The sequence below is a fragment of the Chiloscyllium plagiosum genome, unplaced genomic scaffold (genome assembly GCF_037043375.1).
Source record: "Chiloscyllium plagiosum isolate Xiang-an unplaced genomic scaffold, Cpla_swu_hap1 HiC_scaffold_8, whole genome shotgun sequence".
Classification (NCBI taxonomy): Eukaryota; Metazoa; Chordata; class Chondrichthyes; order Orectolobiformes; family Hemiscylliidae; genus Chiloscyllium; species Chiloscyllium plagiosum.
Genome location: NW_028270146.1, coordinates 106,339,737 through 106,364,937, shown reverse-complemented (window position 1 = coordinate 106,364,937; position 25,201 = coordinate 106,339,737). Strand labels below are relative to the sequence as shown.

At 48.7% G+C, this 25,201-nt stretch overlaps 1 protein-coding gene across 5 annotated transcripts in view; it reads right to left on the bottom strand.

Annotated features, from left to right (window-relative positions):
- The window catches only part of plekhd1 (pleckstrin homology and coiled-coil domain containing D1), a 152,961-nt gene that overhangs the window by 15,612 nt on the left and 112,148 nt on the right, over positions 1-25,201 (bottom strand). For 4 of the 5 annotated variants that reach the window (XM_087989494.1, XM_087989497.1, XM_087989495.1 and 1 more), the window contains 2 exons: positions 14,828-14,972; positions 9,678-9,830 (listed from right to left, as the gene is read on the bottom strand). In XM_087989494.1, the coding sequence (XP_087845620.1) occupies positions 9,678-9,830; positions 14,828-14,972 (298 nt within the window). Of the gene's footprint in view, positions 1-5,673; positions 5,884-9,677; positions 9,831-14,827; positions 14,973-25,201 lie in introns of those variants that run through there. The other variant, XM_087989498.1, reaches the window with a different exon arrangement.

Here is a 25,201-nt window from a genome sequence, read left to right as displayed (position 1 = left end):
TAAACGTGGCCTCACCGATATTCTGCACAGCTACAAGATGGTATCCCAATTTCTATATTCAATGCTCTGACCTATGATAACAAGTGTGCCAAACACCTTCTTCACCACCCCGTCTAGCCACTTTCAAGGAACTATGAACCTGCACTGCAAGGTCTCGTTGTTCAGCAACACACCCCAGGACCCGACCATTAAGTGTAAAGGGTCTGCCCTGAATTTCCTGATCAAGGGGCCTAACTGTGGTCTGCAGCCTGAGGTCAACCCACCACGACAGGCTCATTGCGGTTTCTAGAAGCATCCAAATCTGAGCACGCGGGCCAAATCAACATGAGTTTATTCTTGAAGAATTTATCCTTTCGGGACCCAGTGAAGTGTAAAGCCATCAGATCCAACAAGGTGAGGTAACCTCCTAATCATAGCTAATCAAACTCCATGCTGGGGAACATTGGGAGCAGTACTGAGGGTGGTAAGGGCATAGAGTGTACTCTTGAGTGGTGCATTTCAGTGACCACCACTAAGAGTGGCTCAGGAACAGCACCACGGAGATGTGGTTGTTGGAGGTCAGGCATCTCAGCTGCAGGACATCTCTACAAGAGTCCCTCAGGGTGGTGTCCTAGGCCCAACAACTGCTTCATCAATGACGTTTCCTCCATTACAAGGTCAGAAGTGGGCATGTTCACCCACGATTGCGCAGTGGTCGGCACCGTTCACGACTCCTCAGATACTGAAGCAGTCCACATTCAAACGCAGCAAGATCTGGACAATATTATCCAGGCTTGTGTCGACAAGTGGTAAGTAACATTCACGCCACAAATGCCAGACAATGACTATCTCCAGGAAAGGTGAAGCAAACCAGCACCTCGTGATATTCAATGGTATTACCGTTACTGAATCCCCCACTATCAATATCCTGAGGTTTACCAGAAACTGAACTGGACGCACTACACAAAGGCTACAAGAGAAGGTGACAAGGAATACTGCAGTGACAAACTCAGCTCCTGACACCCCAAAGCCTACCCCCCATCTAACAAGGTACAAGTCAGGAGTGTGATGGAATACTCCCTGCTTACCTGGATGGGTGCAGTTCCAACAACACTCAAGAAGCTTGACACCATCTGGGACGAAGCAACCCATTTGTAGATTGGCATCATATCTACAAACATTCAATCCCTCCACCACCAGCGCTCAGTAGCAGTAGTGTGTACTACCTAGACAATGCACTGCAGAAATTCACCAAACAGCACTTTCTAAACCCACGACCACTTCCATCTAGAAGGACAAGGGCAGCAGGTACTCGGGAACACCACCACCACCTGCAAGTTCCCCTCCAAGCCACTCTCCACCCTGACATGGAAATATACCATCGTTCCTTCACAGTCGTTGGTCAAGACCCTGGAATTCCCTCCCTTCCGGCATTCCGGGTCAACCCACAGCAAGGGGACTGCAGTGATTAAAGAAGGCAGCTCACCTCCACCTTCTCAAGGGCAAATAGGGATGGGCTATCAAAGCTGGCCAGCCAGCGACCCCCAAGCCCCACAAATGGATAACAAATCATTCACCTGCCTAGATTAGATTCCTTACAGTATGGAAACTAACAAGTCCACACCGACCCTCCGAAGAGTAACCCATCCAGACCCATTCCCCTACTCTATATTTACCCCTGACTAATGCACCTAACACTACGGGCAATTTAGCATGGCCAATTCACCCTGACCTCCACAAGTTTGGACTGTGGGAGGAAACCACAGCACCCGGAGGAAACCCACGCAGACACGGGGAGAATGTGCAAACTCCACACAGACAGTTGCCCGAGGTTGGAGTCGAACCCGGGTCCCTGGCGTTGTGAGGCAACAGTGCTAACCACTGAGCCACCGTGCCACCACACGGTCACCTCCCACAGCCATCCTGGTAAACATCTACCCCCACACTCATCACTGCTTGCCTTGTGTGCTGTTCCTCAGAGACCAATTCGCCAGTCAACTGGAATTTCTTGTTACCACTTAGAGTCATAGAGTCACATAGCATGGAACAGATCCTTCTGCACCAATGAGACATCCCTATCTGACCTAATCCATTTTGCCAGCATTTAGCCCATGTCCCTCTAAACCCTTTCTATTGACACACCTACCCAGATACCGTTTAACTGTTGTAATTGTAGCAGCCTCCACCACTTCCTCTGGCAGCTCATTCCATACACACACCACCGTCTGCGTGAAAAAGTTGCCCCTTAGGTCTCTTTTATATCTTTGCCTTCTCACCCTAAACCTGTGCCCTCTAGTTCTGGACTCCCCGACCCCAGGGAAAAGACTTTGTCTATTTATCCTATCCATGCCACTCATGATTTTATAAACCTCTATAAGGTCACCCCTCAGCCTCCGACGCTCCAGGGAAAACAGCCCCAGCCTGTTCAGCCTCTCCCTGTAGCTCAAATCCTCCAACCCTGGCAACATCCTTGTAAATCTTTTCTGAACCCTTTCAAGTTTCACAACATCTTTCCGATAGGAAGGAGACCAGAATTGCATGCAACATTCCAACAGTGGCCTAACCAATGTCCTGTACAGCTGCAACATGACCTCCCAACTCCTGTACTCAATGCTCTGACCAATAAAGGAAAGCATACCAAACGCCTTCTTCACTCTCCTATTTACCTGCGACTCCACTTTCAAGGAGCTATGAACCTGCATTGGCAAGATGACATCCCAACTCCTTTATTCATAATGTTCTGACCAATGAAGGCAAGCATGCCCAATGCCTTCTTTACCACCCCGTTGATAAAGGTATTTGGATCTGTAGGAGTGGGAAGGGTTTAGAGGGATGGGCCAATTTCTGACCAATGGGACTAGGGACTGGGATGGCTGGTTGGCATGGACCAGTTGGACCGAAGGGTCTGTTTCGGTGCCGTTTGGCTCTGTGACCAGATTGTCAATACTTTCTAACCAAACCTGCTCATGGATGGTATGGCAAAACTCTGCCCCCTGAAGCCGGGTGTCCTGTCTGAGGTGGGGGAGCTGTGCCTGGAGCTGTGACATGACACTTACTGCTGTCTGCTCCCACCAGAGGGTTGGAGATTGTTTCTGTAGTGACGGGCAACACCAAGAGCCTCTTGCGGCCTCTCTCCACACCTCCGAGTACTAACTGGGGCCCTTACAGACACACACAGACTGGCCGCCATACCGAGGGAGCTCTGCCCCATTGGCCCATCCACTTTTGGGACATTGACCAAAATCAGGGCACACTCTGGCCTCTTAGGGTTTTCTTAATTAATCAACAGGATGAGGCCAGCATTTATTGCCCATCCTTAATTGCCCAGAGGACTGTTAAGGGTCAACCGCGTTACTGTGGGACTGGAGTCACACACAGGCCAGACCAGGTAAGGATGGCAGCTTCCTTCCCGAAAGGGGATCAGTGAAGCAGATGGGCTTTTCTGATAAATGAAACGTTGAATTCAAATTCCACCGCCTGGGGTCCTGCAACATTCCCTGGAACATTCCTTGGTCCCTCGAACATTCCCTGGGTCTCCGGAACATTCTCTGGGTCCCTGGAACATACCCTGGGTCTCCAGAACATTCCCTGGGTCCCTGGAACATTTCCTAGGTCCCTGGAACATTCCCTGGGCCTCTGGAACATTCCCTGGAACATTTCCTGGAACATTCCCTGGGTTTCCAGAACATTCCCTGGGTCCCTGGAACATTCCCTGGGTCTCCAGAACATTCCCTGGGTCCCTGGAACATTCTCTGGGTCTCCAGAACATTCCCTGGGCCTCTGGAACATTCCCTGGGTCCCTGGAACATTTCCTAGAACATTCCCTGGGTCTCCAGAACATTCCCTGGGTCCCTGGAACATTCACTGCGTCTCCGGAACATTCCCTGGGTCCCTGGAACATTCCCTGTGTCTCCGGAACATTCCCTGGGTCCCTCGAACATTCCCTGGGTCTCCAGAACATTCCCTGGGTCCCTGGAACATTCCCTGGGCCTCTGGAACATTCCCTGGGTCCCTGGAACATTCCCTGGGTCTCCGGAACATGGCTAACAGCAGTACCTGGTGATTTTCTCCTGGCATCAGGAAACACCAGCAGAGGTCTCGTAAGATAACCCAGCACTGGACTGCTAATTCCCTCAGGGTGGGCTGTGTCCAGGCAATGGAATAATCTCCCGCTCTTTGTATCTGTGTACACTTCCTGAGTTGGATGTACCCTGGGCTAGGGGTAGCTTCTTACCATCTCCTCCACACCCCACCCCAATGTGTGAGCCGAACAACATCTTCTGAGGACGTTGGCTGCAGGAGACTAAGGGATAACAGCTAGCAGCTAACATTGTCTAATCGTGTCTCAGCAGTGTTCCCAAACCAAACTGTCACAAGGAGCCAGGTAAGGAGGGATAAGGGCCACTGACCAAAAGCATGGGCCTTGAAGGAGGAGTTAAAGATGACAGAGAAGCAGACAGGCACAGATATATTCAGGAGGATCTTACAAAGGTCAACGGGCAAGCACAGCCAACAATGCAATATTTTGTAGACCATCAGGGATCATATCAAAACTAGGGACAGTCAGAGAGAGAGAGAGGCAGATAGGATCATTAGCAACAGAGGAGAGGGAGAGAAAGAGAGGCAGACAGGAACGTATTAATACAGGAGAGAGAGAGAGAGAGAAAGAGGCAGACTGGAGTGAATTAATACAACCAGGATGTGAGGACATGTCAAAAGACAAATGATAACTGGATCTATGGGCCGGTCGGAGAGCTTGAGTAAATCAAAAGGTAAAAAGGATGAAGAAAAATGTCAAGCAGCAGTTTGGGGGTAAATGAGCGATTGAACACCTCACCGATCATGTCCCGGCCTTCTGTTGCACTAAACATCAAGCTCCCGATGACAGTACAGCAAGCTGATAGCACCGAAAACTGGCCATTCAGCCCCATTGCTGTTGATGCATCACAGAAACAGCCTCCCACTTCTTTGGAAACACCAACAAACCTTTTCTCCAGTGAGTATTGTTTCTCAGTCATTGCCAGTGCCCTGTTTGACCGGCATGAAGGCAAGAACTGGTCCCCCAGGGAGCAGGGCACCCATCCTAACCACTCTCTGTTGCCAAGCTATTTCTCCTCAATGCCCCAGTGAGTTACTGTGGGGGTGGGTGATCTGATATCGATAACCTCCTCCCACTCCCAGCGGTTTTTGGATGGACTGCAAGTGTTTCCTCCATACCCTTAATAGTATCATAGTACAGAAGGCCGCTTGGCCCATCAAGCCCATGCTGTACTTGAAGGGATCCTCTGTAAATGTGTTGAAGTGAGGGGTGGGGGTGCTATCCCCAGACCCCCTCCCCCGTAATCCCCTTCTCTTTAAAACAACTCCTCCGAGCTCAGCAGAGATGTCCCATACACCGCGGCCGCTCTCCAGTGAATGGACCGACCATTCCTCCTTCTGCCTTGCTCGAACCTTCCTCCCGGTTTCCAAATGGCGTCCTCGGTGCAGGGTGTGGACAGGAGACCATGCTGGTGGGGCCGGCGGGGGGGGGGCTTGTTCCTAGGGCTAGGCCGTAATCTGTCACAGGATGACGGGATGAATAGCCTCCCCACCCGTCGATGATGTGGGGTCCAGCCTAATCTGGGAACTTCCTCGGGAGGGGGGGGGGGGAGTGTTAGGTTGGAGATTCATTGGGCCACTCCACACTGCCCCACCCCTCCCAAAAAACATAGAAGACAAGTGCAGGGGTATGCCATTTGGCCCTTCGAGCCAGCACGGAGAAGCTCATGAGCCAGTGTCATCGTCAAAGCTTGCATTGTGATGGCGCCCAAATGTCCAACTCCCAAACCCCACCCCGGCCCCCGCTCCGACGCTTAGCACCTCACGACTCCGCGGCGACCCGCAGGGACCGGAACCTTCCGCACGCTGAGGGAAAGAAAGATGGCACCCGCCAGTGAGATCCCATCAGAGTTACTTCCCATTCCCTCCCTCCCATTTCACCAGCACAACGCCCTCAATGGGCCCCAGTCTCTGGGCCTGACCTTATTCCCTGAGTTGGGGGAGGGGAGGACAACTACAATTCCCCACCACCCCCATCCCCCAACACCACCACCACATGGCCTTAGAGATCATTCCAGCAACAGAGGGTCAAGATGAGCTGAGGCCTCAGTGTCAGTGTGAGTGTGTGTGTGACAGTGTGTGTCTGTGTGTGTGAGACTGTGTGTGTGTGTGTGTGTGTGTGTAAGTGAGACAGTGTGAGTGCCAGTGTGTGAGACAGTGTGAGTGTGTGTGAGATATGGGTGTGTGTATGACACAGTGAGTGTGTGTGAGAGTGTGTGTGTGTGAGACAGTGTGAGTGTATGTATGACACAGTGAGTATGTGTGAGACAGTGTGAGTGTGTGTGAGACAGTGTGAGTGTGTGTGAGACAGTGTGAGTGTGTGTATGACACAGTGAGTGTGTGTGAGACAGTGTGAGTGTTAGTGTGTGTGTATGACAGTGCGAGTGTGTGTGAGAGATAGTATGAGTGTGTGTATGACACAGTGTGTATATGAGGACAGTGAGAGTGCGAGTGTGTCTGTGTGTGGGGGGGTGTGATTATGTGCATGAGTGTCACTAGGTGAGAGTGTGAGCACGAGCAAGGGAGGGTCAGCTTGAGCTGGGGGTTGGGTGTAAACTGTGGGCGGTGAGTGAGAACTGGAGTAGGAAGTGAATGGCAGCTGAGGGGTGAAGCTGAGTTGGAACCCAGTGTGAACTGGTGAGGAGTAAGTGTGAACCAGGGGGGGGAGTCAGTGATAACTGGTTCAGCGAATGAAAACGAGGAAATAAATGTGGACTGTGGGGTGTGTGTGTGAACTGAGGGGAGTGAGTATGAGCATGCAGTATGTGTGTGAGAGAGTCTGAACTCTGGGGTGATGATTATGAACTGGGGGAGTGAGTGCAAACTGTGGGAGTGAGTGTGAACTGGGGGTGGTCAATTATAAGTTGGGACAGAGTGAGTATGATATTGGGAGGTGACCAAGTATGAACTGGGGGAGACTGGGTGAGAGTGGGGGTGAATGATTGTCTACGGGGGGGGGGGGGGGGGGGAAGGGTGAGGTGAGTGAGTGTGAGCTGAGGGGAGGGAAGAGTGTGTCGAATTGTTCTTATTGGATGCTGTGTTGGGATTTCCCCAGGGAAAATTCACCCACTTCCACCCAATTCTCATCTCAGAGCACACACACAGTCTTCAACATTGCTGTATCATAGTCCAGGGGAACTCAAGTGCCCACATTCTTGCATTTCTATGCAGCCCCCAGAGAAATCTCAGAGGCTGCTGAGGCCAAGGGAGATTTCAGAGCCGGAAATGCAGGGGATTATAAAAACAAGGCAGAGAGTGTTTAAGCCGCAGAATGAAACGAATCAGAAAGCCAATGGAAGAATAAAAATAATAAAATGGAAAGAGGTTTGTGGTCTGGAAGAAAAGGATGTCATCTTTTAATCTCTCATGGCGAGGGTTGTCTATCGTGGCCTGTCCTTAATTGCCCCTTTAACTCTGCTGGGCAGAGAGCAGTTAAGCATGTTGCTGTAGGTCTGGAGTCACATGGAGGCCAGACTGGGTAAAGGTAGCAGGCAGATTTCCTTCCTTGAAGGACGTGAGTGAGCCAGATGTGTTGGGACAACGGACGCATGATGGTTGGGTCTGTTCTCATTGGAAAGAAGGCGGCCAAGAGGGGACTTGATAGAGACATACAGGATGAGCAGAGGATTAGATAGGGTAGACAGTGAAAGTCTTTTTCCAAGGATGATGACGTCAACTTGTATGAGGGGGCATAACTACAAATTGAGGGGTGATAGATTTAAGACAGATGTTAGAGGCAGGTTCTTTACGCAGAGAGTGGTAAGGGTGTGGAATGCCCTACCTGCTAATGTAGGCAGCTCAGCCACATTAGGGAGATTTAAACAATCCTTAGATAAGCACTTGGATGATGATGGGATAGTATAGGGAGACGAGCTGAGAATGGTTCACAGGTCGGTGCAACATTGAGGGTCTGGGTGAGTTACTCTTCAGAGGGCCGGTGTGGACTTGTTGGGCCGAAGGGCCTGTTCTGTGCTGTATTGTTCTATGTTCTATGGCTACTGAAACCGGCTTTTTTTAAAATCAGTTGAATTTAGGTTCCACCCCTGTGCTTAAGGGGTGGAGGGGGGAGGTGGGGGGATGGTGGTGCTGGGGAGGGATTGAACCCACATTCCAGGGCAGGATCTGGGGGTTTCTCCAGATTACTCATCCAGTGAGATGACCACCATTGCAGCTCACCATGTACTCCCCCCTACCCCTTCACCATCGCTGACTGTCTTTTGCGGTCCCTCTCGCTGAGCACCCACCCCTCTTGGGACTCTTACCCATCAGGGCCAGGAAGGGGGTAAATCATCTTTTCGTCCAAAATACAGGGGCCTTTCCCACAAAATCAGTGGTTCTCGGTACTGAGGCCAATAATACAGAACCTCTCCCCCCCACCCCCACCCACCCCACCCGCTATGGGTGGCGAAACAAAACTCACAGCCATTTGGAATACTGCCAACAGCACCCACTATCCCGCCTGAAATGTCTTGCTAATTAATACTGCAACAGGCCGTGTAGGTTCCGTTCACCTCCCAGAGTCTGGACACTGGGGGGGAAAACGCCAACGGAACTGGGAGGGACACAACAGAGAGCTGGGATTCTGCACGGGTCACGGGCAAAGGAAGCTCTGAAAACATCATAAGCAGCAGCACCACAGCGTGCTGCGGTTCACTACCACAGGGGCTGCACTGAAAAACACCAAAGCCATCTTGACCCTGTTTCAGCCCCCGGTTAGACTGCAGTCAGAGCTTTGTCGGCAATGTTTTACCGAACCACACGGCAGGAGGGTTTAACATCAGGACAGAGTGGGCTTGGTGCTCATCCCTCTCAAGAAAGAGGCATGATGGCTCAGTGGTTAGCACTGCGGCCTCACGGCGCTAGGGACCTGGGTTCGATTCCAGCCTCGGGCAACTGTCTGTGTGGAGTTTGCATGTTCTTCCTGTGTCTGCGTGGGTTTCCTCTGGGTGCTCCGGTTTCCTCCCACAGTCCAAAGATGTGCAGGTCAGGGTGAGTTGGCCAGGCTAAATTGCCCATCGTGTTCAGGGATGTGTGGGTTAGGTGCATTAGTCAGGGGTAAATATAGGGTAGGGGGAATGGGTCTGGGTGGGTTACTCTTCAGAGGGCAGGTGTGGACTTGTTGGGCCGAAAGGGCCTGTTTCCACACCATAGGGATACTAATTCTACTCAAGGAAAGCATTGATTCAAACCTGAAGACTTAATGAAAATGCCACTGCGAACTGTTGTGCCAGTTCCCAGTAGGGTTGGCGCATAAAGAGACGGGCAACGCCGACCAAGTGGGACTGTGAATCCTCCGGCACCTCCTCGCGATTCCCATAAAGGTGAAGTGCCAGCCCGGCAGAAACAGAGCAAAGGCTTGTGGGTCTTTTTTTGCTCCCCTGGTCACCATTACCCCTTTGTGGGTGTGTGTGTGTTTATGTGGGGTGGGGGGAGGTTCTGACCTGTGGGCACATGGAAAAGCAGGCGGGTGAGTAGGCAAGGGCGAGGGCTAGACAGGGACAGACCTCCCCCCACAACTTGCCACCCCTCCTCTCGGATTGAACCGGCTGACTCAGCGAGCGGGAATCTCTCTCTCTCTCTCACACACACAGTGGACTTACCGAAGGAGTTCCAGACGGCGGTGGACTTCCTCCGGCGGAACCTGCAACTCTTGATCCTGCGAGCAGCCGCTCTTTGCACATAGACGGAGTTCTTCATGATGACCGGGAGGTTGGCCTCGATCTCGGCTTTCCTGATGCACTCCTCGAAGAACTCTGCCGGGAGACAAGGGCAGCAAAGCATTGAGGCATGCACCGCGCAGTGGTGGGACAACCCACAACCATCTCAGCCATCTCGCCCACACCAACACCGCGCAGACACCCCGCCAACGCATTATCCCGGTGTGTCAGCTCCCTCCTGCCTTCCCCACCGTTCAACATATTCATCCTGGAACTTCAGTGGGGGTGGCACGGTTAGCTCAGTAGTTAGCACTGCTGCCTCACAACACCGAGGACCTGGGTTCAATTCCCGCCTCTGTGTGATTTGGAGGTGCTGGTGTTGGACTGGGGTGGACAAAGTTAAACATCACACAACACCAGGTTATAGTCCAACAGGTTTAATTGGAAGGACCAGCTTTCGGACCACAACCACCTATTGAAGGAGCAGCGCGTGTTGGACTATAACCTGGTGTTGTGTGATTTTTAACTTGAGCGAGTTTTGAGAAGATTTGTTGCTCAGGTTGAGGTTCTGGATATAGGTTTGCTCGCTGAGCTGGAAGGTTCATTTTCAGACATTTCGTCACCATACTAGGTAACATCATCAGTGAGCCTCCGGATGAAGCACTGGTGGTGTAGCCCGCTTTCTATTTATAAGTTTGAGTTTCCTTGGGTTGGCAATGTCATTTCCTGTGGTGACATCATTTCCTATGGTGATGTTACTTCCTGTTCTTTTTCTCATGGGATCCAAGTCAATGTGTTTGTTGATAGAGTTCCAGTTGGAATGCCATCTTCTAGGAATTCTCGTGTGTCTCTTTGTTTGGCTTGTCCCAGGATGGATGCGTTGTCCCAGTCAGTCAGTGTCCTTCCTCATCCGCGTGTAAGGGTACTAGTGAGAATGTTTACATCTTTTTGTGGCTAGTTAACAAACCTTCCAGCTCAGCAAGCAAACCGACATCCATTTTTAACTTTGTAGCCTCTGTGTGGAGTTTGCACATTCTCCCAGGCTCTGCAAGCGTTTCTCCCCACAGTCCAAAGGTGGGAGATTGGCCGTGCAAAATTGCCCTTTGCCAAACATTGCGAAATATCATGTCCAGGGATGCGCAGGCTAGGCGGATTAGCCGTGGGAAATGTAAGGTTATGGGAAAAAGGGTGACTCTGGGCAGCCGGTGCAGAATTAAATGAACTTCTGAAACCCCACCTTCCAAAAGCGATAATTCCACCCACAATGCAATTGGAAAACATACACACATTGCAACTTTGCATGAATAAAGTGCCTCTTTCTGCACTGAACTGTGTCCAGTCATCGTTTTAGGACAAGGGCTGGTAGATTTAAAACACAGATGCGGAGGAATTACTTCTCTCGAAGGGTCGTAGATCTGTGAAATTCACAAACCCTGAGGGGGTTGGGGGCTGCGACATTGAGTAAATTTAAGGAGGGTTTTAAATCAGGTTTTTAAGTCAGTAAATGGGTTGAAGGGTTCTGGAGGGAGGGGAGGAAAGTGGAGTTGAGGTCAGGATAAGATCAGCCATGTTCCTACTAAATGATGGAGCCGGCTGGAGGGGCTGAATGGCCTACGGCTGCTCCTGGTTCCATAGTGTCCAGGGATGTGCGGGCACGGTGGGTTAGCCATGAGAAATGTGGGCTTAAGGGGTCTGGGTGGGATGATCTTCGGAGGGTCTGTACTGATCTGATGGGCCGAATGGACTCTCTGCACAATGTAGGGATTCTATGATCTGGTATAAGTGAAAAAACGGACTGAGACGTGTATGGAGTAAGCTGCCAGATGAAGTGGAGGAGGCTGGAACATTTAAAAGGCATCTGGATGGGTCTATGAATAGGAAGGGTTTGGAGGGATATGGGCCAAGTGCTAGCAAATGGGACTAGATTATGTTGGGATATTTGGTCGGCATGGACGGGTTGGACCAAAGGGTCTGTTTCCGTGCTGTACGATTCTATAACTCTAACTGTCTTCACTCAGAGAGTGGTTGGGGTATGAAATTCTCTGCCACAGACAGCAGTTGACGCTAAAAGATTGAATATTTTCAAGAAGGATTTTGATCTAATTCTTGAGGTTAAAGGGATCAAAGGGTTTGGAGACAAAGCAGGAGCAGGGGACTGAGTAGGACGATCAGCCATGATCATACTGAGTGGTGCAGCAGCGTCAGAAGGCTGAATGGCCTACCCAGCTCCTGGTTATCTATATCACTGGATCGAGCATTTCTTTGATCCTTTGCCAAACCTTGCAAAGTATCATTTCCTGCTTTGGCAATGAAGCCAAAACAAAGGATCCCACTGGAATAATCACTGTTTTAGCCTCAACTGTTGTCTGCGGCAGAGAATTCCACATGCTAACCACTCTCTGAGCGAAGACAGTTGGAGTTATAGAGTCTTAGAAATCGACAGCACGGAAACAAACCCTTCAGTCCAACCCGTCCATGCCGACCAGATATCCCAACCCATTCTAGTCCCACCTGCCAGCGCCCGGCCCATATCCCTCCAAACCCTTCCTATTCATATACCCATCCAAATGCCTCTTAAATGTTGCAATTGTACCAGGCTCCACCACATCCTCTGGCAGCTCATTCCATGCGTGTCTCAATGCGTTTTTCATTTATTCCAGATCACAGAATCCCTACATTGTCCAAAGAGTCCATTCGGCCCATCAGATCAGTACAGACCCCTTAAGCCCACATTTCTCATGGCTAACCCACCGTGCCTGCACTTCCCTGGACACTATGGAACCAGGAGCAGCAGTAGGCCATTCAGCCCCTCCAGCCGGCTCCATCATTTAGTAGGATCATGGCTGATCTTATCCTGACCTCAACTCCACTTTCCTCCCCTCCCTCCAACCCATTACCGACTTAAAAACCTGATTGCAAAGCCTCCTTAAATTTACTCCAAGCCCCTCTGGGCTGGTGAATTTCTTGGATTTCAGGCCTTTGTTCATTAGAGTTTAGAAGAATCTTCTCAAACCATCTACAATTCTTAGGGAACTTAACAGGGTAGATGTTGAGAAGATGTTTTCTACTTGTGAGGGAGCCTTGAAACTAAACACTGTGGGTCCCACAGTGACTCAGTGGTTAGCACTGCTGCCTCACAACGCCAGGGACCCCGGTTCGATTCCTGCTTTGAGCAACTATCTGGTTGGAGTTTGCAAATTCTCCCCGTGTCTGCTTGGGTTTCCTCCCACACTCAAAAAGATGTGCAGGTCAGGGGGATTGGTTATGCTAAATTGCCTAGAGCATCCCAGGATATGTAGGCAAATGGATTAGCCACGGGAAATGCAGGCTTACAGGGATAGGGTGGGATGCTCTTTGGAGGACCAGTGTGGACCTGATACCCCAAGTGGCCTGCTTCCACACTATAGGGATTCTATTCTCTAACCATGCCCTTTCATTATAATAATAAAGTGTCGCTCATATAAAACTGAGGGGGGAACAAATTACTCCCAGAGGGTGGTGAAGGTCTGGAAATCTCGCTCCCAGAGAGTTATAGAGGTGAACACTGAAAGTGTTTGAGGGGGGGTTCGATCAATTTTGGAAATATTTGGCAGGTGAGGGCTGTGAGAAGCTGATGATAAACAGGCTGGGGCCTGCAGCAGATCACCCATGAACGGTGGGGACATTAGCCAATGAAGGAGCGAACGGCCTACTCCTGTTCCTACGTCTTAGGTCGCTCTGTCAGCCAGCTCGGCAGCTTCGAGTGAACCCAATGTTGGTTTGTTTGGCTCCACTGGCTCTCACTGAACTGAGGCAAGCTTTCCCAAGTTGCAGGTGATCTCTCTGCCTCTTTTCGGAGCCCCTGGCCCTGTTGAGAGAGTGGGGGTTCCAACCTCCCAAACATGTCCTGAATTCGGCAGCGAGCAACCCTCTTCTGGATGAGCCTTGCAGTGTTGAGAGTGCGTTGCTGGAAAAGCAGGTCAGGCAGCATCCAAGGAGCAGGAAAATCGACGTTTCCGCCCTGACGAAGGGCTCCTGCCCGAAACGTCAACTCTCCTGCTCCTCGGATGCTGCCTGACCTGCTGTGCTTTTCCAGCGCCACAATCTCAACTCTGATCTCCAGCACCCGCAGACCTCACTGTCTCCTGGATGAACCTGCACTCCACCCATGACAACACACCCACCTGCCTTTAACAGGATAATGTGTGGGAGAAACCAGTGTTTGTCAGGATATTGGAGGTGGTGAGGTGAGTTTTGGGGAGGACCTAACTGAAGGGGAGTAAGGTGGAGAGATATGGAACGCCTAGGCTATTGGGATGGTCTTCTTCCAACAATAAAAGACCAAGTGTAGCCCCGAATCCCAGACACTCCAGGAATATATACACACATCCACTCCTCAACTGCCCTCACACCTTTCACCATGGACTTTACGTTGACCTGTATTGAACCCAGCCTCGATTCTCAAAACTATTGCCCTTGTTTTCACATTCAACCCATGGCCTCACCCCCTCCTCATTTTGCAAATGGCCTCCAATCTGACAGACGCTCAGAGCCTGTGGTCCTTCGATCCGTATCTGTCCAGTTGCCCATTCCCCTTCATCCCACCACCAGTGGCCATGTTTTCAAGTGCCTGGGCCTGAAACTCTCAAATTCCCTCCCTTAACCTCTCCCTTAAGACTTACCTCTTGACTAAGGGCTCGGTGAACCCTTCCTAGTATTTCTTGGCCAATGTTAACATTCTCTCCAACTTGGTGCTGCATCACTGCCATGGGATCTTTCTGTGTATGGGTTGGTGCCACGTTCCCAATGACTATCGAGAAGCCACAAAGTCTTGAACGTTGCTAGACAAATGCAGGTCCTTTCTTGCCGTGAATGTTATTTGCTAAATATTGACTGGGAGACTAGGGAATACCAACCTGCCCATCTTCCACTGACCACAGTCTCTCCATTGGGTGAGGTGAGACAGGACTTCAGTCTCCTATCTCAAACGAAAGACGGCAGCTCCTTCAACAGGGCAGCAATCCCTCAGTGCTGGGAGGGAGCGCCAGTCTCAATTCCTCACTCAGTGACTGCCCCTCAGCTACAGTCACCCTTCAGCCACCACTGTCACTTACTTCTCAATTCGCCCACGTCTCCTTTCATTCGCTCGTTTTTCTCCACCGTACGTTCAGCCGAGCTCAGGCCCTGCTCCAGCCTCTGCAAAGCATCCTCTGCCTCTTGCAGTCTCCGCTCCAACTCCGCACGGGATTTAATCTCCTCCTGGCAGGGGTTGGGGGGGAAGAAAAGGTCAACTTGCATAAGAGAGAGCTAATGACATCTGGCACCTACATGGTCCATTTTTCCATAGCTTTGTCTCAACTTAAGCTGGTGTCCTTAAGCTCTATCTGGGTTGATCCTCTTAGTTTTGACTCACCTGTCACTCAGGACTGCACTGGCAAACCCATGTTAAAGTTATAGAGTCACAGAGATGTACAGACCCTTCGGTCCAACTTGTCCATGTTGACCAAATATCCTAATCTAGTCCCATTTGCCAGCACCTGGTCCAAATCTCTCTAAACCCTTCCTATTCATATACCCATCCAGATGCCTTTTAAATGTTAGGATTTGGAGGTGCCGGTGTTGGACTGGGGTGGACAAAGTTAAAAATCACACAACACCAGGTTATAGTCCAACAGGTTTAATTGGAAGCACTAGCTTTCGGAGCGACGCTCCTTCATCAGGTGGTTGTGGAGTACACAATTGTAAGACACAGAGTTTATAGCAAAAGTTTACAGTGTGATGTAACTGAAGTTATACATTGAAAATACCTTGATTGTTTGTTGAGTCTCTTATCTGTTAGAATGACCATGTTAGATTCACTTCTTTCATATGTAAATCACAAAACTTTTTTTAAAAAGTTACATTCTCAGGTTAACTGTAACAATTGGTGTTACAGTTGGACCATAACCTGGTGCTGTGTGACTTTTAACTTTTAAATGTTGCAATTGTACCAGCCTCCATCACTTCCTCTGGCAGCTTATTCCATACACGTACCACCCTCTGCATGAAAATGTTGCCCCTTAGATCTCTTTTATATCTTTCCCCTCTCACCCTGAACCTCCGCCCTCTAGCTCTGGACTCCCCCACCCCAGGGAAAAGACCTTGTCTGTTCACCTGGTCCATGCCCCTCCTGATTTTATAAACCTCTACCACAGTCCCATGTTCCTAACCGTGCCTGGAGTTCATCTGCCTTCCCTGTTTGGCCTCTTGCATTGAAATAAATTCTGTTTATCAGTCCTACCTCGTTCTCTGCGTTGTTCCTGCCTGTTTGACTCACTCCTTTTCCCAATTGTACCGGTCTCAGATTGATCAATATCTCCCTGGGCCCCACTTCCTGAAAGGACCCAAAGCTCTGGGCAGTGTCTGCTTCCCAGACACAACACGAGTGAGCCGCTAACGTCTGATCTGCTGGCTCGTTTCCTTTCCGGAGTGCTGCCTGTATCCCAACAGCTTTGCATTTTACTGCTCCCACCTTGAAAGCCCAATCATTCCTTCCCCCTGGAACTTGGCTGATAGCTGTTGGCCTGGTAAAAATTGCACCGAGATCCAGAGATTCAACATCCTTGTCTTTTCGCCTCCCAAACTGTATCGCTGCACGACTCTTCCATGGAGCCAGTGCCTATCTGCGCGCCTCGCTCTGGTTGCTCAAGGGCCGGGTGTGGCTTTTCCCACCTTCTGCGTCACCGGGCTGTTCAACTGCACGGGGCATCACAGCAAAGCCTGATCTTGTGCCTAGCCACTTAGAGTCGCGCACTATTCACACGGTCAGGAAGGACAGATCGTACCCAGAGTGAGGCAGAGCCTGAACAAGTGTGTGTTTCGGGGATTCTGGAGTCATGTGGGAGTTCGGCACAGAGGGGAAGAGGTGCATTCTCCTCACCTCTTTTTTTTGGTGTTGATTCATCGATTGTAAAGTCTTTTTCAACAGGAAGAATCAAAGCCAAGGATCGGGAACCAAGCACAAGGAAGCCATACTGCAGAGTTGCTCATTGGGAATCAGACTGATGGAGTGCAGCCTGTGGGGAGGGAGGAGCTTATGCTGAGTGATAAAAATTAGGGTGGCATGGTGGCTCAGTGGTTAATACTGCTGCCTCACAGAGCCAGAGACCCGGGTTTGATTCCAGCCTCGGGCGACTGTCTGTGTGGAGTTTGCACATTCTCCTAGTGTCTCAGTGGGTTTCCTCCAGGTGCTCCGGTTTCGTCCCATAGTCCAAAGATGAGCAGGTCAGGTAGATTAGCCATGCTAAATTGCCCATAGTGTTAGGTGCATTGGTCAGAGGTAAATATAGGGTAGGGGAATGGGTCTGGGTGGGTTACTCTTCAGAGGCTCGGTGTGGACTTGTTGTCCCAAATGACCTGCTTCCACACCGTAGGGAATCTGATAAAAAAAATCACCTTGAACAGGGATAAACAGTTGGGGAAACTAGGAGGTGATTGGCTGCTTAGGAACCAGCTTTGGGGACTGAGAAAGTAGTACACAGTGTGAAATGGAGTGTATTTGTTGTGGTTTGTCACAAAAAGAGAGCGAGAAATCTGATTTGGTGAGTATTGGGTAAGGCTGAGTAGGTCGTTGCTTGTTTACTGTTTGTAGTTGGTAAAGGTCACAATGGCAGGACAGCTCGGCCCAGTGGGTTGCTTCGCCTGCAATACGTGGGAGATCAGGGACACTTCCAGTCTCCATGGCGACGATGTATGTCGAAAGTGGGGTTGAGCTCTTGATTTGCCGCTCCGAGTGCCCACAGCTGCAGATGGGCCCACTCTGGAGCGTCCTGACGAAACGCTCTTGCCCGAAACGTCGACTCTCCTGCTCCTTGGATGCTGCCTGGCCTGCTGCGCTTTTCCCAGCACCACGATCTCGGCTCGCTAAGGAGCGTCTATGAGAATGTCATGGATAGAGCATTTGGTCAGCTGGTGATGCCACCAGGAAGGGCTACACTGACAGCGAAGAGTTGGATGAACACCAGGAAGATGAGTAAGTGTGGGCGGGTGGCCCACTTTAACCATCCTCCCCTGAAGCGGATAGGCCAGCTTGGATACTGTCAGGGGGAAATATCCTGTCGGGGGAAAGCCAAGGTTATGGCACCAGCAGGGGAGGACAATGACTGGGAAACGTTTAGTGACGGGTGACCCGACAGGCAGTTCTGAGGCCACTCCCATATGGTGTGTTTCCTCCTTAATGCCTCTCAGAGTGGCCGCAGGACATCCTGAAGGGGGAGGGTGGACAGCCAGCAGTCATAGTGAAAGGTGGTGCCAGTGATATGGGTAATGGAAGCAATGAGAGCAGCCCTGTTGTCTGAAAGAACAGTGACAAATTTACCTTCAAACATGCAGCTCACCCACCCTGCTGAAACACAACTAGGAATGGGCCATAAATGCTGGCCAGCCAGTAATAGCCACATCCCACAGTGAATGAAAAAAAACAGTATTAGTATCATTCCAACTTGTCGAACCACCCCCAGAAACAGTCCCAATACCTCAGGATTTCCCCTTGCACCATCTCTCTACCTTACAGATTATTAGATTCCCTACAGTGTACAAACAGGCCCTTCGGTCCAGCAAGTCCACACCGACCCTCCGAAGAGTAACCCACCCAGACCCATACTCCTACCCTGTTACTCTACATATAGCCCTGACTAATTGCACCTAACCCACACATCTGAGAACACTATGTGCAATTCAGCATGGCCAATCCACCCTGACCTGCACATCTTTGGATTGTGGGAGGAAATCAGAGCACCTGGAGGAAACCCACGCAGACGCGGGGAGAATGTGCAAACTCCACACAGACAGTCACCCGAGGCTGGAATCGAACCCAGGTCCCTAGCGCTGTGAGGCAGCAGTGCTAACCACTGAGCCCACCATCCTTTTCTTTCTGAAATCATCTATCCTCCTGTGTGGCACTAGGGATTGATTTGGAGACTGCTACCTTTTCAAGTCTTCCTTTTTATTTTACCAGCTATCTCTCTAAAATCCGCTTTCAGGAGGATGTTTCCCTTCCTTCCTATGTCTTGGCCCCAGTGTAGACCACAACCTCTGGGCTTTGAGTTTCCACCACAGAGTGTCCATCAGCCGTTCTGTGATATCCTTGACTAGTGCACCCCGCAGGCAAGATACCGTCCTGGAGTCATAGAGATGGACAGCACAGAAACAGACCCTTCAATCCAACTCGTCCATGCCGACCAGATATCCCAATCCAATCTAGTCCCACTTGCCAGCACCAGGCCCATATCCCTCTAAACCTTCCCATTCATACATCCAGCCAGATCCCTTTTAAATGCTGCAATTGTACCAGCCCCCACCACTTCCTCAGGCAGCTCATTCCATACATGCACCACCCTCTGTGTGAAAAAGTTGCCCCTTAGGTCTCTTTTATATCTTTCCCCTCTCATCCTAAACCTATGCTCTCTAGTTCTGGACTCCCAGGGAAAAGACCTTGTCTATTTATCCCGTCCATGCCCCTCATAATTTTGTAAACCTCCATAAGGTCACCCCTCAGCCTCCGACGCTCCAGGGAAAACAGCCCCAGCCTATTCATCCACTCCCTATAGCCCAAATTCTCCAACCTTGGCAATATCCTTGTAAATATTTTCTGAACCTTTTCAAGTTTCACAACATCTTTCCGATAGGAAGCAGACCAGAATTGCACGCCTCCAGTCACATCTCCAGTGCCTGAAGCGCCTGTCTACTCCCCTCACTAACAACTACCTTTGGCCTTCCTCCAACTACTCGCTTCCCAGCAGCTCGGCCATCTCCTTGGCTTTGGTTGGCCTATGGGGCAGATTAAACATGCTCATTATTTTCCACTGGCTTCTCTTAGTAGCTACATGATCCCATCTTTCTGTTTGGTGGTCACCCATTTCTTCCTTGTTACATTCCCTTTAACAACACAGAGAGGGGATCCAAGATGGCGGCGACCCAGCAAGTCTGAGTCGAGAGTGCTCCTCCCAAGACTTGGACAAAGTGGGCCGCCCGCCTCCACCTCACTCACCAAATCATTTAAAATAGTTTTTACTTAATATAATTAGTTGCTCAGTACTGAATTTAAATAATCTAATCTCCTTTAAAAATGACAAAAGGGAAGGGAGCCCGCAGCTCTCAGCAGGTAGGAACCCACCCCCCCACCCTCCCCAGCTGCAGCAGAGGCGTCTGCAGCCGCCTCAGGGGACTTACCTATGGTGGCGAGCCTCATGGAAATAATCTCTAAACTTGACGCAAAGATTGACGCCTTCAACGAAGAGTCTCGGAACCGATGGGACTCACTCTCGGCCGCGCTGCAAAAGCAGGGCCGAGACATCGAGGAAATCGAGCGCTGAGTCAGAGGGGTGGAGCTAGAGGCCGCGACCTCCAAGACTACAGCACAATCGGCCGTGGATCAGGTCCGGATTCTCGAACAGCGAGTCCGGACCTTAGAGAATCACATCGACGACCTCAACTGAACGGGAAGAGAAAGGCCAGCTTACAGCATTCCTTGAACAGTGGCTTCCACAGCTGTTAAATCTGGAGGCTGGATCAGGCCAGGTAAGGGTGGAATGGGCCTACCGGGTCGCAATACGCGGGCCCGGCTCGAACCAGCGCCCCCGCCCGGTCCTGTTCCAGCTGCAAAGCTACAAGGAGAGGCAGATACTCTTAGAAGCCTCCAAAAATCTTGGAAAAGATCCCCAAGCTATGATCTATAAAGGATCTAAGATCATGTTATTCCAGGACTTTTCCCCAGCTCTGGTCCGAAAGAGGAAGGCATTTGACGAAGCGAAGAAGTGTTTAAGGGACCTAAATATTCAGTACTCCTTACGCTACCCAGCAACGCTACGCTTTAACCATGAAGGGTCCGTGTATAACTTCGGATCGCTGGAAAAGGCCAAGGAATTTTTGGACTTTCTTAGATAAATTGTAAGAGTTAATTGATGTTGGTTTGCTCTCCCCCCACTCCAGTTTACACCCCCTTTTTTTAATATTAATCCCTTTCTTTACTTTCTTGTTTAATATTATCTTCGGGGGATCGGGAGACGAGTTTATTTATTTGTTCTCTACTTAGCGATTTTCTCCCCCTTTTCTTATATATATATAGGCTGGGGGGGTCGAGTTAATGTTGATGGGGGGAGGTGGTTATCTTATCCTATTTTACCTTTATCTCTAGGAGCAGGGTTGTTTTCCCTTGTTATTTTGTATTATTATATTTAATTATTACTTGTTGAGATTGTAATTTTATAGTTATATATGTTTATACATGGTATTAATATTACCAAATATATCCAGGTGTTGGTGTGGGTTGGGGGGTGGGGGTAGGGTGCTCACTGTTAACTCTAGCTCTGTAGTATATTTGAATTTTCTTCATCCTATCGTGGGGCGCCTGGGTCAAGGGTGGGGCACTGGTTGGGAGAGGATACGATGGACTTTTGGAAAGGAAGTGATACCCCCTGGGAACAAGGGGGAAAATCTCCATTTAAATATGTTTTTTTTATTTAGAAATAGTTTTTTATTATACTGCTGTGAGTGTATTAGAGAGCCCTTATTTTTGTGAATTTTATATGCCGTATGCTCGGGATGTTCTGGATAGGGTTTCCCCTCCCGAGGGGTCTCGGATTTGCGCGGGCGATTATGGTTAATCTGTCGGTTAAGTGGAGCACCTGGAATGTCAAGGGGAGTAATTCACCAGTCAAAAGGACGAAAATATTATCAAACCTCAAGAAAGAAAGGGTTGATATAGCTCTCCTACAGGAGACACATCTGTTGGATAAAGAACAACTGAAATTACGACAGGGTGGATTTGATCAGGTCTTTTTTTCTTCTTTTAGCTCAAAAAGCAGGGGAGTTGTTATTCTTATTCGGAAGAATTTCCCTTTCAAAATCCTAAACCAGGTAAAAGATGAATCTGGACGATATATTCTGATTAAAGCCCTTATAAATAGAGAGGCATATGGGATTTTAAATTTGTATTGTCCCCCCGGCACACCCCTTTAAATTTATAACGGAAGCCTTCTCAAAATTGATGGCTCTCGGTGCTCGTCATACAATTATAGGGGGAGACTTTAATTGTATTGTGGATCCGGAAATAGATAGGATTCCCAAGAGTACTCCCAGATCTAGACAATTGGTAGATTTGAACAAAGAATTAGGATTAGTAGATGTATGGAGATGCCTTCATCCACAGGGCAGAGATTTTTCTTTTTACTCCAATCCACATAAATGCCAAACCAGAATCGATATGTTTTTACCCTCTCGATTTTTAAAAATTCCATATCATTCTGTAAAATAGGCAGTATAGCAATTTCCGATCACGCTGCTGTATGTATGGAAATCAAGGCGAGGAACAATGGGACATCCCCCCGGTATTGGCGTATGGACCCCTTCCTGATGATAGATAGTAAATTTGTAAAGTACTTCTCTCAAGAATTTAAAACTTTTTTAGAAATTAATTTAGGTATGGCTAGCAACCCATCAATGATATGGGAGACCATCAAAGCTTACACGTGAGGTTTGATCATCTCATACTGAGCGACCCAGAAAAAATTAAAGGGAGAACAACAGCGTCTGCTCGAAGCTCACTTAACAGCGGCTGAAACAGCATACGCTGACAGACCTTCTATTATCAAATTGCAAAGGATTATGGCTCTTAGGACAGCTCTAAACACTACGCTTACCCAAACGGCTAAGAGGGAAATATTATTTGCAAAACAAAGGTTATATGAATTTGGCGATAAACTGGGTAGATACTTAGCATTTCTTGCAAAGAAAAAAAAGCCCCTCAAACTATCACGTCTATCAAGGAAAGTACGGGTATTCTGACTCATGATCATAAAAGGATTAACGCAATCTTTAGAAACTTTTATTCTGATTTATATAAATCGCAGGATTGTGAAGACAGGACTAGGAGGATGCCATCATTTTTTAAAAATTTGACCTTTCTGGACATAACTCTGGAACAGGTATCGGTCTTAAATGTTCCCCTAACAATCCAAGAAATACTTGACGCAATCAGGCAACTTCAGAGTGGTATGGCGCCCGGCCCAGATGGTTTTCAAGCTGAATTCTATAAAGAATTTACAGAAATATTGGCTGGTCCACTTATGGACATGTATAACTACTCATACAGTCAGGGCTGTCTCCTGCCTTCGCTGAAAGAGGTAAATATCTCTCTTATCCTTAAAAAAAAGGACCCAGAAGATTGCGCGTCATACCGACCAATATCCTTGCTAAATGTAAATTTTAAAATCCTCTCTAAAACGTTAGCATTGAGACTAGAAAGAGTATTGCCACACATCATAAAGGAGGATCAGACGGGGTTTATTGAGGGCCGTAGATCATCCAACAATTTTAGAAGGGTTTTGAATATGATTCAAGCCTGCCATCAGGGAAAGATACCAGGAGTAGTAGTTTCATTAGATGCGGAAAAGGCATTCGATTGGGTTGAATGGTCATATTTGTTTTACACATTGGAAAGGTTTGGTGTTGGAAAGGTGTTTACCAAATGGGTCTCAACAATGTATAGTGATCCCAAAGCAGTTGTGATTACCAATGGATTAGGCTCAGATAGCTTCAGTGTGGGTAGGGGCTGCCGTCAGGGATGTCCTCTCTCGCCATTGTTATTTACGCTAATAATTGAGCCACTAGCAGAAGCTATATGGGCTGACCCTAATATAACGGCCCTGAGGATTGGTACAGGTAAACATAAAATTACCCTTTATGCAGATGATGTTCTCCTATTCATCAGTAATCCCCTGATGTCCGTGCCTCGCTTAATCCAAGTTATTAATACATTTAGTGCATTCTCAGGCTATAAAATTAATTTCTGAAAATCGGAGGCTATGCCAATGGGTGGCCTCGCTTAGTGAACGGATCCCACTTTCCCTTTCGGTGGTCCCTGGAAGGTTTCTTATACTTAGGCATTTTTATTACCCCAGTATTTGGTCAGTTATACAAGGGTAACTTTGTGCATTTACTGGAAAGGATAAGGCAGGACCTCCAGCGATGGTGAGACCTTCCAATTTCCTGGCTAGGTAGAATAGCACTAATTAAAATGAATGTCCTGCCCCGTCTCCTATACCCTATGAGAATGCTTCCGGTGATGCTGCCAAGGCTGGCACTATGTAAATTATATGGCTGGTTGGGTTCCTTTATCTGGAATCATAGGCCCCTCATTAAGCTGAAGAAGCTACAGCTTCCACAGACAAGGGGCGGATTGGACTTCCCAGATTTTAGGAAATATCAGTTAAGTTCCCTATTAAGTTACATAGCTGATTGGGTCTTGTCTGATCCACAATCAATCTGGCTGGACATCGAGGCTTCTCAAGTAAAATAGCCACTTATTAACCTTTTATTTTCAGACAAGAGGAAAATCATTACAGATCACTGTAAAAACCCTATAATACTAAACACAATTAAAGCTTGGAATATAATGCGGTAAAATGAGGGTAATTCACATAAAACATCCCCCTATGCACCGATAGTGGGAGCATGGGGATTCCAACCGGGGTTTACAGATGCCACTTTCAAACTCTGGAGATCCAGGGGTATCTCATGTTTAGGGGATCTGTTTCAAGAAGGGGTCCTGATGTCTTTTGAACAGAAATTTGGATTACCCAATGGAGACCTCTTTCGATACTTCCAAATTCGAGATTACATACAGAAGAAGACTACGTTATTAGATAGTCTTTATAAATCCGATAGAGAACGTAGAGTGCTATGGCTAATGGGGGTATCTTCCGTCAGTACTATATCATTTACTACATGATGAAGTATCGGGAGATACGGACAATCTGCTTAAAACATGGGGTCAGGATTTGGGACTGGAAATCTCTATAGGAATGTGGAATGACATTTGGGAAAATGCCAGAAGAATCACCATCTGCAACAGAACCCAGGCTATCCAGCTGAAGATACTCCATAGGGCCCATATAGCACCGGACCAATTGGCAAAATTTAAGGCAGGAGCATCTCCAATGTGTCCGAAATGTAAAATAGAGGTGGGCACTCTTGTACATTGCCTATGGATCTGTCATAAGATCCGTAGATACTGGACTAAAGTAGCAAGTACCCTAACAGAAATCCTAGGAACGGAAATGAGAGTGGACCCTGTATCTCTCCTTTTGGGCTTTTCGAACTTAACCTCCCTGGATATGCACGGGAAGAGACTATTTTCTATTCTCTCTTTCTGTGCAAGGAAAAATATTTTGGTAAACTGGGTGGCTGAGCACCTCCCTGGACTTTGAAATTGGCACAGACTAATTATGGAATGTATTCCCCTTGACTTCCTTACAAATATGGTGCACCGAAAGACCGAATTATTCCATAAAATATGGCAGCCCTTCTTGAATTATATAAATACAGATATCTCGGCTATCCTAACAAGGGCTTTTATTTAATTGAGATTATGAACCTGGCTGGTCTGGGGCCTCTTGGGAGAGGAATCCCACACGAATACAGGTTGTGTTACATTTGATGTTAATACATTC